Source organism: Stegodyphus dumicola, chromosome 11, assembly GCF_044657685.1.
Source record: "Stegodyphus dumicola isolate Sdum_Otavi_A_Nest chromosome 11, ASM4465768v1".
Taxonomy (NCBI): domain Eukaryota; kingdom Metazoa; phylum Arthropoda; class Arachnida; order Araneae; family Eresidae; genus Stegodyphus; species Stegodyphus dumicola.
The window spans coordinates 69,705,501-69,723,482 of record NC_140778.1 but is presented as its reverse complement, the minus strand read 5'-3'; the positions used below and the strand labels follow the sequence as shown (position 1 = coordinate 69,723,482).

The window sequence follows — 17,982 nt, the reverse complement described above, 5'->3', positions numbered from 1 at the left end:
TGATCAGTAAGCTGGGCGGGTACCCCAGAGGTCCATGGTTCGATTCTCGGCGAAGGCGTTGCTCATTTTTCATTTTCCCTGCTTCACTGCTATTTTAGAATTAAGAAACTCAAAGTACTGTGAGAATTTCTCAAAGACACTGATGGCAGAAGCTAAGGAAATATGTGGCTTTATACTATGTATTGATATAATGCACAGATATTCTTCCGCTAAACACTTGCAGCTGCAAAATTAGCAGCTGTTAAATTGTTTATGCTTCGCTACTTTTAGGAATGAACATTCTACAGAAGAAATGGTACTAATCACTGAAGCATATCCAATGATTGACAAAGAAAAGCTTGAAACTGAACTAAAAGTACTCTATTGTAGGTCTGATATCCATGAATACTGCAAATTAATTGAGCTACTGAAATTTATCTTCGAAAATAATCTAGATAATGATCTTAGTGAAATTACGAAACTGATAAAAATTCTCTTGAGAGTTCCCATGACTACATCAGAGGCAGAACGCTACTTTTCAACATTGAAAAGAATGACAACTTTTCTAAGAAGCACTAGGAATTCGGAAAGACTAAATGCGCTTGCACTGCTTTCAATAAAGAAAAATTTCCCCGATTTTCATCCAGAGATCAAGGAGAAAATTATTGATGTTTTTGCGAAAATTACAAGAAGAATGCATTTCATTTTTAAATGAATGGACAAAGATTGAACTGTAACAATTTAGGTTAAAGTAATTAAGAAATATTTATTTTTTTTCTTGTAAGATTTCATAAAGTTTCAAAATAAATTTTCTTTTCATACATGTTTGTTTCCTTTTACACAATTTTAAAACAATGGTTAAATTTTTTTTTGAACAGCACCCCCACTCATTTTAGCTGCGAGCCGCCATTGCTTAATTCCTCAAGTGACACATCATCCTCGATTTTTCCTGTCTCTTCCCTTTTCTTTTCCTTCTATTCTTCAGTTAATTTTGAAAAATTTTGAAATTATTAAAGCGATTGGGATAGTCAGATTTCAGGTAATTGGAGTTGTACTGTAACATATTCGATTCTTACAAGTAACGTTTGCATAATGTATGCTCCATACACACATATTAAAAAAATGTGACAGTTCTATATCTCCTATTCTACTTGGCGACTGACGAAATTTAACTTGCGTTTTTCATGTCTCAATGTTTTTGAATCTAATATGTCTCATGCTTTTCAATCTAATTTATATCCTAAGCTCGCCTTAGGATATATATTAGATTTATATATAGCATTTGTTCTAACATAGGTATTTCACACAAAATCATACTTTTTCTGAAATAGCATAGCAATTTTTTTTTTATATTTTAATTCTACGAGTGAGTTATCCCTAAATATTAAAGTTTGTAAAAATAGGTGAAAAACGAACCGAGAAATTTAAAATTTTATCTTGACGCACTTTTTTCAGTTTGCGCATAGAATAATTAATTCACTTGGCGAAATTCTAAATTTTTTGGCAATCTATTTTTCTTTTCCTTTTATTCTGCACGGACGGAAAAAGAAGTACTTCTTTCATTCTTTCAAATGATTTTAACAAAGTACGAAAAGGCACATTTGGCGTTATTATCGCTTTTAACAAATATCTCGAATTTCAAAAGGCGCCAATATATAAATTCACATACACATTTGGAAATTTTGAATAAAAATCTCCAAGTTTTTGCAATTATGCCTAGAAATACATCGACTTTTAAGGCGATGGTAAAAATTTTATACGCTATAATTCAAAACTTTTTCCCCCAAGAAATTTATAAAAAATTATTAAAAGATAAAAATTTTAAAAAAATAAATAAGAAACCATCTGCACATTTTATTTGGATTGAACCTAAATTTTCAACTGTGAAAGAGGAAATCAACTAAGTTTAATAAACAAAACGATATTAAAGCTTGTGCACCAAATTCAATAACAACTGAGAAGCTAAGATTTTGGGAGCTTATTTTTTAAAAAAACTACTCGTGTGATCTTTACGAAACTTGGCACTCCGGCATTTGAGTTGCAGAATCGAATTATCGACAAAAAGTGGTATGCCATTTCAGAAAAAGGCCAATTTTGTGTCAGAATACGTCTGTTAGAAAAATGCTATATGCAGGTGTACCGTAAATGTTGCGACAAACTTCTGGGGGAGGTAGGGCACATTATACGGATTGAGAATTGCATAGAAATCCATGCATGGAAATTTCAAGGGTAAGAGGTAGCAAAGGCAGAAGATGGGAAAAGAAACAAGAATGTTTAATTTGAAACATTTATTGGACATGAATACAAATGGTGTACGACAGCTTGAATGTTACAACAGATGCTCGAAGTTTGCGCCATCAGACGCCAAACATGCCTGACACCTACGGACAATTGATTGCCGAACGTGTTCAAACACGCCGCGAGTTTCTTTGATTGTAGCAGCTGCGCAGGTGAGTCTTGCCACGAGATCCATTTCAGACACAACAGGATCGTGATACACAACACTTTTGATGGCTTCCCACAAAAAGAAATCAAGGCTCGATAAATCCAGTGAGCGTGGGGACCAGGGAACTCGTTCATCATACCCAGTCCATCGATGCCGGAATGATCTGCTCAAATAGCTACGAACATCCAGTCCAAAATGAGCAGGAGGCCTATCATGTTGGAATCACATGTTGTGCCTCGCATTTGGTTTGGTGGAACATCGTCAAGGAAATCGGGAAGAACTTGCTCCAGAAAGAGCAAATATTTCGCGACACTCAAATGGTCCTTCGGTGTCAGGTATGTTTGCCGTCTGATGGTGTAAATTTCGAGCATCTATTGTAACACTCAAGTTGTCGTACGCCATTTGTATTCATGTCAAATAAATGTTCCAAATTAATCACTCTTGCTTCTTTTTCCATCTTTTACCTTTGCTGTCACTTACCCCTGACATTTCCGGGTATAGGTTGCTATGCAATTATTAATCCTTATGATATGCCCTACCTCCCCTAGAAGTTTGTCGCAACATTTACGGTACACCCTGTATATAAATCTAGCATATGTCCTAATTCGAGCTTTCGAGATATGAAAAACGCAAGGTGACGTAGGTGTACATAAAAGTATAGAAAAAACTTACTTAAGCGGTTTTTTCAGTTAAAAACTGAAAACATTTAGAAAATCTGATTAAAGTCATAGAATCCATTCAACAGAACAATAGCAGGTTTACGAATAAAAGTAAACAGTAAAATGTCAACACGGAATACGTACTGCCAGGATGCAATACATCATACTGGACAACTTGTGCGACTGCGTAATCAAAAAGGAAATGGTGTTCGATGCCTTTCTGCATGTACATGTACTTAGCTCTGTAGTTGCTGTCGTCGAAATACAGCTCCTCGTACTGGACGTATTTCTTATTGTAGTCCACATGCTCTGCACGCATTTCGAAGTTCTTTGGAAGAACAGGTGGTACGAGTCCTACGGGAAAAAGTTCACATATAAACATATATAAAAATAACAGTAAAAAGACTAATATTAGCAGATTTTCACTTCCTCGTACGAAGTAAAGGAAGCATTGTAATGGCGAAAACTTTCGAATGTCATATTTCAGCGAAAATATCCATTTTGACTGCTATCGAATGCAATTTAACGATGTTTTTGCGTGATATATGTACGTGATAAAGAACTCTTTTTTAAAAAATGGGTTGCAGAAAGGATTTAAAATGTATTCAGAAGAGATATTTTCGTGGTGTTTGTAAGTCCGTATGTATGCATATGGCATAACTCAAAAACGAGCAGCCTCAGAACTTTGAAATTTTGTATATAAGACTGCTATAACATCCAGTTGGACACCTTCCTTTTTGGTTGCAATCGGCTGCACCAAACATATAAATATATACCCACTCTATTACTGGGCTCCGTGGGCTCAGTTGTTTTTATTTCTATATTGATAAATTGTGCATTTTTTACTTTAAAAATGATTGAATTACGTTGTTCGTACCTAAGATTTTCAAACTTTTAGTTAACCTGCATGCAATAGTTGTAGAATTATCAACAATTTAAAAGTTGTTTAATCGCGGTTAATTTTTTACCATACCCAATTTTTTTACCATAGCATCCGTACTTGTTAGCATTTGAAACTTAGCAAAATAGGGAATTCAGTCAGTTTATGCACCTTTAACGTCTTTTTGCGGAATGAGACCTAAAGTAAACTTTCAGTTTTGTGCACCGAAAAATCTGCCTTCTTCTCCGCTGTCTGAATTGCTTATTTTTGCATAGAAACTTTAATTTTAATAGTAAAAGTTGTTTTTTAATTGTTTTAACTATATTTGGTGTTTTATGTTTTTCTATATTTTTTAGTTTTTAATAAAGACAGTTTGAGATTTTATTTATTTGTGTCTTGCCGAGAAGTGAGAACTCAATTAATTGAATAAGAAATCTATCTCTAATGAAGTTCGAAGAAATAAATTTAAAATAAAATACAGGAAAAATTGAGTATAATTCAATATTCCGTACAAGGAAGTCATGTCGTATACACATCAGATTTTTTAAATAATTCAAATTATGTTATACAAGTTAGTTAGATAGGAAGTTCCCAGTTAGATTAGAAGACAGAAAATTGTTTTTAAAAAATTTGGAGATCATTTTATTACCTGTTATGAACATGGCTTAAAGAAGGTCGAATAATAAAATTAAAAAAAAAAAAAAAAAAAAAATCTCTGCATCAAATCAACAGATGATTTTATAAGGGTTTCAGAAGGAGGATAAAAAGTGATTGAAAATTTTTAACAAAAGTATTTAAATTAGGTCTAAAAGAAGAAAACACGTTGATGGATTGTAGCGTTTCACTATATACGTCGATTCGCTTTTCAGATGGTTGCCTCCAAATATTACCACCCTGTGTTACATTTAAAGAAGTACGGTACCTAGAGCCATCGAATTTTGAATAACGTAATCTTGCATCGAATATGGGCATCTGGAAGCCCTAATTTGGAATTTGAAATTTGTTTTGTTATTGATTTCATATTTTGTAAAATTTGAACGAATTTTTTATTAAGAAAATCAATGGTTTCAAAGCGAGCAATGGCAACACTTTACAAAAAAAAAAAAATTATCTTCAGCGCGCGACACTGTGTATCGGAAATTCTAAACACATGCCTTTAAATATTTTGTGATATTGCTGTTGAATTGAATTTTATGGTTTAAAGGCGAAGAACATGATATTTAATAAATAAAAGTAACACACAAAAGGTTAAAAAAACTTCCCTTTGGGCGTAATGCAAAATCTGAAAGCTTCTGTTTTTTTTAAATTCTTCTTCTTATTATTGTTATTTGAAGGATTCGAAAGCTTATGAAGAGTTAGGATTCATCTCAACTTTTGTACAAACCATATTATTATAGTTCTCAAGAGCAAAACAGAAGTAAAAATAACCCCTTAAATACGTTATTTAAGTTTTATAATTCATTTAGACTCAGTAGAGAAAACAAGATAACAACTGCCAGCATTGTAACCTCGTATCAATGGGTAACATCGCAGCTGAGGTAGGCGTGCCACACGGGTTTACGACCTAGAAATATGAGTAATATCTACCTGCTGATTGTCATGTGGTAGACAGATGCATCACATGCTAATCTCACGTTGATCACCTTCTTAGTAGGCAGCTGCAAATATAAATCGCTTTTATCAGTCCTTTGTTTAAATAGCCATCTGGTCAAATCATCGTTGCTCTTCAATCATATTGCGATGTGTAACAGCTAGTTGTTTGTTGAGATTAAATTGTATAATTCAGGAAAAGAATGGTAAAACAAACAAATAAATATGGCAAAATATAGTTTGCAAACTATATGTCAAGTTTTGTTTTCATAAAATGTGTTAAATTTTTATTTACAGATGCAAATATAATTTTTAAATTAAAACCCTCTAAGCGGCAAGGCCGTATATATACGGCCTAGAATATTTATTGTGATATCTGTAAGAACGTATATATACGTGCATATTAAAATATGTCAACGAAATTAAGGCAATATATCAAAAGAAAATAAATCCAGGTATGAAATACCAGGAGAGTTTTTACATTAAAATCAAAAAAAATAATTTTTTCTCATAGTAGCTTTGGGAAATTTGTGTTTTTTAGCGAAAACCCTGGCCGCCCAGAGGGTTAATTATTTTTTTTTTTTATTGTTAGTCCAAAACCGCGTTAGCCCGGATGCTCGAAACGGAATTTTTCTTCGCCCACTATGAAAGCCGAATCACTTTTCAAATTGTTGCCACCAAATATTATCGCCCAGCGTAAATTTACTTAATTTAAAAGAAATTAAAGTAATGAAGAATCTGTGGTATGTATGTTCCTCTCATTGTGAAACAATGACAGTACCTAAAGCCATCATATTTTGAATAGCGTAGTCCTCCACCCGAAAAGGTGCAGCTGGAAGCTCGAATTTTGTATTTCATATTTTGTAAAATGTATTAAATTTTTGATTAACAAGTTCAACAATTTCAAAGCGAGCAGTGACAAAAGTGTACGGAGTAAAAACATTTTTATCTCTAAATCGCGAGAACGTTTATCGGAAATTCTATAAATAAGCTATTTTTATTTATTTTCTGGTTTTGCTGTTGAATTGAATTTTATGCGGGGTAAGTGCAAAGAACGTGATCGATACATATAAAAATGAATGTTCGTTTGTTTTCCTTTTATACAAATCTACAGTTTAGTATCTTTGTAGAACTTGCCACACTCGACCTTCAAAACAAGAAGGTCGCTGCTTGCATAAGATTTCTCAAAAACCAAGCGCGTTTGATCCACACTCTTTTATATGCACTTATTTTACGTTATTTTAACGACCTTTTCAAAAACTTAGCTATTTAAAAGCTTTTTGTTGCCACTTTGCTAAGCGTAAGATATGCATGTTTCAGATTTAATCAGAAAACTCGCCAATAAAAAAAATTGTGTTGCCACTCGGGAAAACGTAAGTATATTAAATTTGTCTCGAATTTAATAAACTTGGCTACGTAACAGAAATGTGTTATCACTGCTCAAATTAAAATAATTTAAAGTGTGTTATCGTTCAGCACAGCGTAAAATATTTAATTTTTCACGCATTAAAACATGCATGTTATTGCATCAGACGCATTTTCTTTGCTTTTGAAAGTGTATTTGTAATAATCGACACAAAGCATTACTTTCGCTGTGAAATCAATTACGTTACCAAAACGAAAATCGATCGCTCGATCTACACCCCAAGCACAAAAGACAAAGGTATCACAAGCTTCAGAAACAAAGGAGCAACTGGAACCAAACCGGTGAAATGTTCAAGTACACACTGCTCAAGCTCGGTCTTTAAAAACCGCGGCGACAGGCGAATGCAGGGCCGGACACCCGAATGGCTTTATATGACAAAATCGGTGTCGTCCGGTACCCGCACCTGCCTAGAGCATGAGGGCTGCATCGCGAATTTCTTAATGCAGAATGTGAGGTTTTTTGACGCGACCAAACACGGGCGTTTGCATATATGCTTCAACGTACAATTAATAATAGTTTACATGCATAGGTACACTGCGCAAAAACAAAGGGGAGACAGTTCTATATCTCCCATTCTACTGGGCCGATTGACAAAATTCAAATTGCGTTTTCTATGTCTCAAAAACTCGACTTGGGATATATATTAGATAAATATATAGTGTTACGAAAGGTACAGGCGAGGTGAGATAGCTTCCCTGCAAAGCAGTTTTAGGGTTGCCATAAAATAGCAGGGAAGGCAGAGTGTTCATATTTGGCGAAAAATCGCCCATTTGGCGACAAAATTGGCGATATGCCATGGAGGGATGGAGAACCTTCTGGAACGAATTCTTACCGGTTTAGCCCAGAATGTTCTCGAACACAAGCCGAAAGCTATATAAACCCTGCAGGTCCGCAGTCAGCTAGTGTGTGCCTCGCTGAGAGGGCGAGTCAGAGTGTGCCTCGTCGAGAAGGCGAGAGTTAGTATCGAGTGTCTCGTCTAGCGAGTCAATCCCTGCGGAGTCGATCGAGTTGACAGCCGGGCAGCGAGTGCCGAGTGAGTCGTCGAGTGCACCGAAAGAGTTTCCTAGTGTATCGCGGTTAGTCCATCGTCGAGAGAGCATGTTGAGCTCCAGGAACGACTGAACCGAAGAGGCGGGAGCCGTGTTCTGTGTGTCGTCGAGTGCATCGTGAGTTGTAGCGTGGAGAGTCTCGAGAGTACGTGGAGTTCGGAGAACGACCCAGCAGAGTCGGGAGCTGTACTCTGGTGCTTTGCCGTGAAGCTGTCTCCACCGTGATAGCCTGATAACCTGAAGGCTGTGTCGTTGAACGTGTCAGCGTGTTTATAGTAGTTCATCGACGACGACTGTAAAACGTGTTTTAGAGCTGTCCTGACAATACTGGCTAATAAAGTGTGTTTCGATACTTCATCAAGTAGTGTCGTCATTATTCACTCCAAATCCATACGAACCCCGTATGAACGTGAAGGAAGAAAATAACGTAACAACTGGTGTCAGAAACGAAAAACGCAACAATCACATTGTTCGGAAATTTTGAATAAAAAATTGCAATTTTTTGCAGGTATGCTTAGAAATACATCTACTTTAAGATAATGGTAAAAATTTTATAGATTACAATTCAAATTTTTTTGGGAAATTTATAAAAAGTATTTAAAAATACAAATTTTAAAAATAAATCATAAAAAATGGGTGAATTTTATTTGGAACGAACTTGAATTTCGAAATGTGAAAGGAGGCATCAAATAAGCTTAATAAAAAAAGAGAGATTAATCAATATATACCAAACTCAATTAACATGGAGGAGCTAAAAGTTTCAGAGCTAATTTTTTGAAAACTACTCGTGCGAGTTTTACAAAACTTGGTAGTTTGGGGTAATTCGAGTCGTAGAATGGAAATAGACATTGGTTTGTTATCTCAGAAAAAGTCCAATTTTATGTCAAAATACCTATATTAGAACAATGCTATGTATAAATCTAATGTATATCCCAAGTCGCGCTTTCGAGACTTGAAAAACGCAATTTGAATTTTGTCAATCGGCCCAGTAGAACGGCAGATATAGAACTGTCCCGCCTTTTTTTAGGCAGGGTACATTGCCTGACATGAGTACATTGGATACATATATGCATTGGCCTGAGTAATTAATGAGATAGGCAAACAAAAAACATTTGTACATTAATAGAAATGATGGTTGTAAAACAGACAAGCAGCGGGAAGCAAGACTGGGAAACGTTCGAGTACACTCTGCTCAAGCCCGTTCGTCTGAAACAGACGAGCAACGGGAAGCAAGGATGGAAAATGTTCAGGTGCACACTACTTGATCCAGACGAACGCTGCACTCTGATTTAAATCTTGGTGCATTCCATTACGATGCTAATTATGATTACAGTCTTCATCTATATGTATGTATTGCTATATGTATGTATTGCTAACAAATATTAATATTTGCTTCTTACTTTTGAATCAGGCAAATTTAGGGAGAAGGGAAAAAACGTTTACTGAAATTACTAGTTTCCAATGTGTAAAACATTTCAAGATAGAGTTATTTCTCGTAACTCTGCAGTTTCGTGGCCACAGTTGTTCTGAGGTTAGCTGAAATCTAAGGTGTATCAATCAGATTTATCGGAACTGAAAGATGCCATGAGACGTAAAGTTATACAGATTGATCCTGCAGTGCTATGTTCGTCACTGTAGCCAACAATACCACGCATGCAATGCATTATCGTCTGCGAAGATGAGCACGCTGAAGACTTGTAATTACAATAAAAGTTTCTAATCTCTCTTCTCTTGTTTTGTTGCCGGTCCTTTACAATGCTCTTCTTCTCGAATTTTTTATGTTGGCAAATACGTGACATATGTGTATCGTTCCAAGGTTTTTTTTTTTTTTTAATGCGCTGATTAATATGCGCAGGTAAAAAGTACGTGTTGCCTTTTGAAAATTTCGAAATGCTTACATTGTAACCGTAACCGTGAGAGCTCTGTTAGTTTAAATTATCACAATCGCGAGTCCGTATCTTCAAATAACAACATCTGAAATGTCGTTTCGATGGGTTGAGCGGACAGACTGCTAGGGGTTCATATATCGTGGATGTTTTTTTTATGAGTACCCTTTACATACTGGTACGAAATGTCCAGCTGCGGTAAGATAGCCTCCCCGCTTAGGGTTGGCAGAAAGTGGCAAGGAAAGGCAGGGTTGCCAGATTAGGCAACAAAAATGGCGATATATAGATGGAGCGAGAATATTCTAGAAAGAATTGTTACCAGTTTTTCCCGGAATGTTCTCGAAGGCAGGTGAAAAGCTATAAATACCCTGTCTGTACGGTGAATAGCATTACACTGCTATTCCTCGTACTCAAGATACTCTCTCGATAACTCAAGAGTACCTTGAGTTATCGAGAGAGTATCTTGAGTTCAGTAGCAGAGTATATCGAGAGAGTAACTTGAGTTCTTGAGTTCAGTAGAGAGTATATCGAGAGAGTGAGTGAGTGAGCGCCACCAAGGAAGACCACTGACCTGGCCTTAGCCTCACAGTGTGTTATCTTCCTGGCAGAAACCATCTACTCTCTGCTCCATCCTGCTCCGGGAACGCAGCCGAATAGACGGCTAAGAGCCTCATAAAGTCTACATATAAGCTTGGATGTTCTTGTACGGGGAAAGAGTATCCTGTTAGGAACTACTTAAAATTAAGCAAAGAAGCAATCAATAGACTGTTAAGAATCGCTGTTAGAATAGACAGAAACTTGTGTTAAATAAAGTAAAGATAGAAGGACTTTGCCTGAAAAATTAATTGCCGTGGATTTTCTGGACTTGCTAAATGTCTACATGCGGGTGCTTATCGTGACACAACCGTCATATCTTTACGGGGCTTCTGTGAAATCGTTGGTCCTGCATGGAGGAAAGTTGTAACCTATTAAATTATTGCACATAGTAAACTTTAAAAAAAAATAAAATAAAAAATAAAAAAATAATAAAGAGAGAGATTAAAAGATGATTAAAAAAATCCTAGCGCCCAAACATAATTTAACGCAGTTTACTTTCCATGTGCCTGACTCTTATGTAAGAACATTTAAAAGATTGTGTACCTGTTATCACTAAGATAACAAATTCCTGCATAATTTAGTTCTTTGCGCATACTTAAACTGTAGTTGTTTTACAAATTGAACCATTCACCTACATTTTCTTTCGTAGTACTTGCAGACAGGATAATACATACATAAGTACAAAACTGAATATTAAAGTGAAAAACTAACATGATACTGAGTACAGAAATACAGAAAGCTGATCCCTAATGCCTGCATACATAACACTTAAAAATGCATACATAATACATGAAAACTAAAAATAAAACTGATAAGCATAATACATAAAACTGATCATTAAGTACTGCTATGTAGTCTAAATCCTAGCCAAGTACGAATTGGCCTTCATAGTACATGCTGAGAAGAAATAAATACAGACTTGAGTACTTTAAAGTGAACATAAACAGAAAAGTACAGCACCATACTCAGTAAAACTGATATCTGATTCCAAACACTTGAATACATAATGCTGATACATAATTACAAAGAGAAACTTACCTACATTAATTCCATAGTTAGTTTTATCACCTTAGAACATGCACATAATTTATACAAAACATAATTAAGCACGTAATGCTGATCACTAGGGAAGAGATTCAAACATGCAATTGATTACATAAATACAGATATTTCTTCCCTAAAATTTGCATAAAAAGTTGAATATTTATTAAAATTAAGAAGGCAAAAATGCCATACCAATAATAATATCATTCATAAACTTAAGTTGATAACATAAGTTGACCTTGCCCTTCTTGAACCTATTTATCACAAACTTGTAATTTAAAATACACGATTAGTAAGTGTAGGAAAAACTCATTGCTGTTGAAGATTTTACTGGCACGATCCGGTCTTGCGAGTCCTAGACCTGTACATTAATTGCAAAAGTAAACATTATAAAGAATATAGGCAGGTTGTTGCCATAGTCCTAATTATCTAAGTTAGTCTTGGGTTGAGAGGTTCGAGGTGTGTGCCCAGATTGATTTAGTGTGATTTATACATTTTATGATTCAGAGCGCTAAGCACTTGATTATTTCTATTTGGGGACACTTATCGTCGTATTAGAGAATACTCTCTCTGACAATGGCTGATTACCGCTTGTAGCTTTTTATTTGCTGTTTTGTTTGTTCTCATATTTGCCGCCCATTGTGGCCAGTAAGCTTGACTTGGCTTTCTTATATGGTATTGTGCCGTGTTTGTGCAGTGGAAGACGTAGTGGTCTGGATCCCCCACCTCTCCACATTGACACCTTTCTGTGTCACTCAGGCTGAATCTATGCAGATAGGTCAGGAATGGGCCATGACCTGTATAAAACTGTGTTTGACTACCACTATTGCAGTTTAACTCTAGCGTTGTTTTTGGGAAGAACATATACGTTCTCCTTCCTGTATCTGCTGTGTCCCATCTGGCTTGCCATCTGTCTATCAGTTGTTTTAGAGTGATCTTTTTGAGATGAGACCTAGGTAATTTATCTGGCAGTTCTGTTCTTGAGACCTCCTTTGCCGCTTCTTTTGCCAGGGTGTCTGCTTCCTCATTGCCTTTAATGCCCACGTGAGCCGGAACCCACGTGAGGCATGGCCTTTCTGATGGTGGAAGACTGAGGAGGATTTTTCTAATTTCTTGGACATACTGGCTTCTACTTTTTTAACCTTTGATTGCGTCAAGGCTAGAGGCAGAATCACTGTAAATAGTAATGTGGAGAAGTCTGTTCCTCTTCACATAATTAATTGCTGCTTTAAGTGCTGCGAGCTCAGCTTGGAATACTGAGTTCCTACTGCCAAATCTTCTTTTCCATTTATACACGGCTGTATTACCTTTTAGAACGCAGAAGGCACTGCCAGTACCCGTCTCGGTTTTTGAGCCATCTGTAAATATAGCTGTGTGGTTATCTTTTGGTGTCACATAGTGGCCTAGAATACACTTTTTTAGATGTGTTTCAGCCGGATGTCCTTGAGTCACTGGCTTGTGTTTTTCAAAGTCTTCAGCAAAGTGGTGTTGTTCCCATAGAACTCCATCCTCACCTAGCCTTAACAATCTTGCAATTAACGACTCCCTTTCCGCTTGCAGGTCTAGAGGAGGAATTCCTGCTAGAACCTGCAGAGCTGTCGTTGAAGTAGTTCTGTAGCCCTTGCAGATGAGCAAGAGTTGCAGCCTTTGCATGGACAGAAGTAATCTACGCATGCTTACGTTGAGTGTATTTCCCCAGATCGCTACGCCGTAGAGAACAATTCTTTCTGTTATTGCTTGGTACCACCTCTTAAGCACCCATGGTGGTGCTCCCCACTGCAGTCCTGTTGTGCGTAGCATTGTGTTTGTGAGTGCAATACATCTTTTCCTGAGTTTTTTAAGTGGGGAATCCAAGAGAGATTATTGTTGAGGGTAAATCCTAGGTATTTTATGTTTGAAGAGCGAAGAGCATTTTATTGAGCTACCGTTGAGTCTAATGGTAGGATTTCTTTTCATTACTCTTTTAAGCCCTATAAATAGCATGGTAGTTTTTTCTGCTGAGATCGTAAGTTTATGTGTTTGTGCCCACTCTAAGAACCTATTTAATGCATTTTGTGTAATTTTCTCGATATTCTTTCTTCCCGAAGTTACTAGAAGGAAATCATCCGCAAAAGCCTGCAGATGTATTTCGCTCTCCATCTCAAAAATTTGGAACGCTGAATTAGCTACTAGGTTCCACAGGGTTGGCCCTAGACAGGAACCCTGTGGACAGCCTTTCTCCAGTTTATGCTGGATTATTCCATCGTTTGTAGTTACTTGGACTTGCCTGTCTTCAAGGTAGCTCCTTATCAACTTTAAGATCTGAATTGGGCAGTTGATTGAATCTAATTCTTTTGTTACATCAGGCCACCAGACATTATCGAAGGCTCCCTTTATGTCAATAGATATTACTATTGAGTGATTGTCTTCCTCTCTGTTCTTTTTCAGCACTTTCAGGAGATCTGCTACTGCCTGTTCCGTAGATATTCCTTCACGGAAGCCATACTGTTTTTTATTAATTACTGAACTTTTATTCAGGAAATAATTTAGCCTCATTAGAATGATTTTTTCTAGAACTTTGCTAATTCTGGGAAGGAGACTTACCGGGCGGTAGGAGGTCGGATCCGAGGGATCTTTGCCCTTTTTGTGAAACAGAGCGATCTCTGCCAGCTTCATATCTTTCGGAAAGTGTCCTACTTTCCAGCATGCTTTGCAGACTGAGTGGATCAGCTCTGGAAACTCATTATGCAATGCCTTGAGTATTGTATCTACTTCTTAAATATCTTTATCTGCTTTAGTGATAATTTAATAGGATACTGATTATTTGTTTAACTCAGTTTGGCAGTGATTGGCATGTCTTTATAACCTGCTGACACTGTTAATTCGCACCTCGTGTTTTCCATTTGCCTGATTTGGACATTCTGCAGCTGGTGTTATAGCGAAGTTTCGTTTGTGTTCTCATACATCGCTAGATGGACGATGACGTTTGAACTCTTACTGGTTTACTCGATATGCTATAATTGCTTCTTCCATGTTGTTGGACTAACAACATGGAAGTGAATTAGGAACTCATATGTGTTCGAAAATCTTTAAGTTTGTTTACATTGGGATAGCGAAAGTCATCGCGGGTACCCAAGAGAGTCCGCATCGCGCCTGAACCGACTACTGTGTTGTTGTTGTTATTAATTCCCTTGAGACAAGAAAGCCTACACCAGGTTCCAGAACCTTGCCGCAAAAGTAAACATGGACCTTAAAGAAACAAAGGTCTTACAAGGTCCATGCAAGTAAATCACTATGACGTTCAGCAAACATTCATTCTGAGTAAAAGATCTGCATAGGCATCACCCTGAGACAGCTGTTTGCTGAGCGCAATGACGTGAGCGCTCAGCATTGCGCTCAGCAAACAGCTGTCTCAGGGAGACGCCTATGCAGATCTTTTACTCAGAAGTGACAGCGTTATACGTTAGCGGGAAAAATTTTCCACGCCATGTGTCGACAACTGTAAACTTGTGTTTGGAACTCTCCTGTGCAATACTGGCGAATAAATTATGTTTTGGTTCTTCATCAAGTGTTGCCGTCAATCACTCCAAATCCACGAACTCGCGTATATCTTCATGAAAACAATACGTGCAGATTTTTTATGAACAAGCAATACATGAACAAGCAATACATATATTATTTAACAAGCAATACGTACACATTCTTCGTAAAACAAGCAATACGTACACATTCTTTGTAAAACAAGCAATACGTACACATTCTTCGGAAAACAAGCAATACGTGCAGATTCTTCGTAAAACAAGCAATACGTACACATTCTTCGTAAAACAAGCAATACGTACAGATTCTTCATGATTTAATAATAGAGAAGAGACCGATATTAATTCAAAAAATTCCTAAAACGCGTGTTACGCGCCGTTTTATACCATTTAAAACTGCGGGTCTTCAAAGTGTGTTATACGGAGTCCCGGGAGTCAAACACTAGGGTTCGTTGAGTCAAAATAAAATTCACATAGAAAATTATAAAGCGCTCACAATAGTTCACTAGGGCCTATAAAAAACATTATGTCGATACATGACTTCCTTGACTTTATGTGGATACCGCATAACGGCCCATTAAATTATTCACATTTTTTGCTGCATTTTAAAATTATTTCTTCAAATTTCTTTAGAGATATATTTCTCATTCAGTTAATTCAGTTCTCATTTCGCGACAAGGCAAAAATGCATAAACATTCAAAACTTCTTCATTAAAGGTTGCAAAATACAGAAAAACATGAAACACCAAATACAGTTAACACTGGTCCAAAAATATTTACTATTAAAGTTAGAGTTTCTTTGGGAAGCAAAGCAATACGGCCAGCGGGCAGGAAAACACATTTTTCGGTGCACAAAACTGAAAATTTGGTTTTGGTCCCATTCGGCAAAAAGACAATGTGCAGAAACTGACTTAATTCACTATTCTACTAAGTTTCAAATGTAAACAAATAGCAGCTTCGCTAAACTTAGTACCACTATCAAAGTAACTTAGTAACTTTCAAATTGTTGATAATTCTACAACTATTACATGCACATTAGCTAAAGCCATAAAATCCTTAACCGGAACATAAGAACAACATAATTTAACCACTTACCAACATATAAGAGTAAAAATACTGAGCTCGCCGATCCCAGTGGGTATATATATACATAAAGAAATATATAAATAGGCTAAAACTTCAAATTAAAAATTCAAATAGTTTTTTTTAAACCCGTCGTGCGCTATACCTGCAGGATTAAAGTAGAATAAACTTAAAGCATTTAAATTAATTATTAAATTGGAGTAAAAGCAAGGGAATTCCTCTATAATATAATAATTGGAATCGTGTATAAGAGGTTTAAAACAATATCAACACTAAAACAATTAAAGAGAGAATTCATAGTAGAACAATCTCAAAAAATAAAAATGCGAATCACATTTAAAAACAAATGAAAAATAAAAATGCGAAATTGCGATATTTCAGTGACCATAATAGTAAAGTTCTGTTTTTTTTAATCGTCATTTTTGCACTATGTAGTGTTTTATTCTTTTTTACCAAGTGGTTTGAAAATGTGTAGGGAAAATTCTGGTACATTTGAGATTCGAGTTTTCGGTTTTATATGAATTTTAAAGTCTTGAATAATAATTTGATGAAATCTTTTTCGGATTTTGATCTCAAATGGACCAGGAGAACAAAACATATTTTCGAAACATATTAATCGACTTTTATAAAGCTTTAATTCATTTCCCCCTGATCAGTTCTGAATTGGAGTTTCAACAAAAGGAAATTAATTTTTATTTGTATAATTTTTTTATATTTTCCCTTTCGCAGTTTTATTTTTGGAGATTGTTCTACTATGAATTCTCTCTTTAACTGAATTAGTTTTGATGTTGTGTCTTTTACTTCGCACAAGGAAGTAAAAAGCAACTGCGTTTTGACTGTTGCCACAGAATTTTTAGTCCAAAGGGATTTGAATCCCGAAGGACTATTAGTTTCGTTTTGGCATTTGCGTCGGACTCATAAATGTCGGTTCACTTTTCAAACTGTTGCCACAAAATGTTAGAGTCCTGCATTATATTTGAAGAAATTAAATAATGAAAAATCTGCATAAATGTATGTATATTTCTCGTATTATGATAAAACAACGGTACATAGAGTCATCGAATTTTGAATAACGTAATCCTCCAACGAATATGAGCATGTGGAAGACCAAATTTGAAATTTGTTTTATGATCGATTTCCTATTTTTTAAAACTTTGACGAATTTTTGATTAACAAACTCAAGGATTTCAAAGCGAGCAATGGCAACGTTGTGCAGAAAAAAATATTTTTATCTCCAGCGCGTGAGTCTCTGTATCGGAAATTCTAAAGATATGCTCGTTTTAAAACTATTTTGCGATATTGCTGTTGCACTGGATCTTATGGTTTAAGTGCGAGGAACATGATATTTAATAAAGAAAGGTAACACACAAAATGTTAAAAAACGCCCCTTTGGACGTAATTTAAAATCTGAAACATTTCAGATTTTTTTTTTAATTTTAATTAATAATAAATTTAAATATATGAGAACCTGAATGATAACTATATGTCTCATACCCTTTCCTTTTTATTTCTGTCATAACGTATGTAGAAGTCTACAACATTTACATTATAGCTTCAGTTTTATCAGTGTTGCCATAGAAAGTGCAGAATGATTTTATCTTATCTTAAAAGAAAGAAAATATGAAGTGTTATTCAAGTTTTATCAATTGTGTTCATGTTTTTCATTATTCCTTTTTCATCGGATCTGCAAGATTGTCTAAGATAAACGTAATGGGTTGCTAAAAGGTTAAAACTTTCTATTATGGTTTATGTAAATGATAAAAATGATGCGAATTGATAAGAGAAGTTAATATTGATAAAAAATTAACCCTATGACCTAAATTGA

The 17,982-nt window shown here is 35.7% G+C and overlaps 1 protein-coding gene across 1 annotated transcript in view; it reads right to left on the bottom strand.

Annotated features, from left to right (window-relative positions):
* LOC118195570 (uncharacterized) overlaps positions 1–17,982 on the bottom strand; it is a 131,238-nt gene that overhangs the window by 65,904 nt on the left and 47,352 nt on the right. Inside the window, exon 3 of the mRNA XM_035366900.2 lies at positions 3,229–3,438. Coding sequence (XP_035222791.1) covers positions 3,229–3,438 — 210 coding nt within the window. The remainder of the gene's footprint in view (positions 1–3,228; positions 3,439–17,982) is intronic.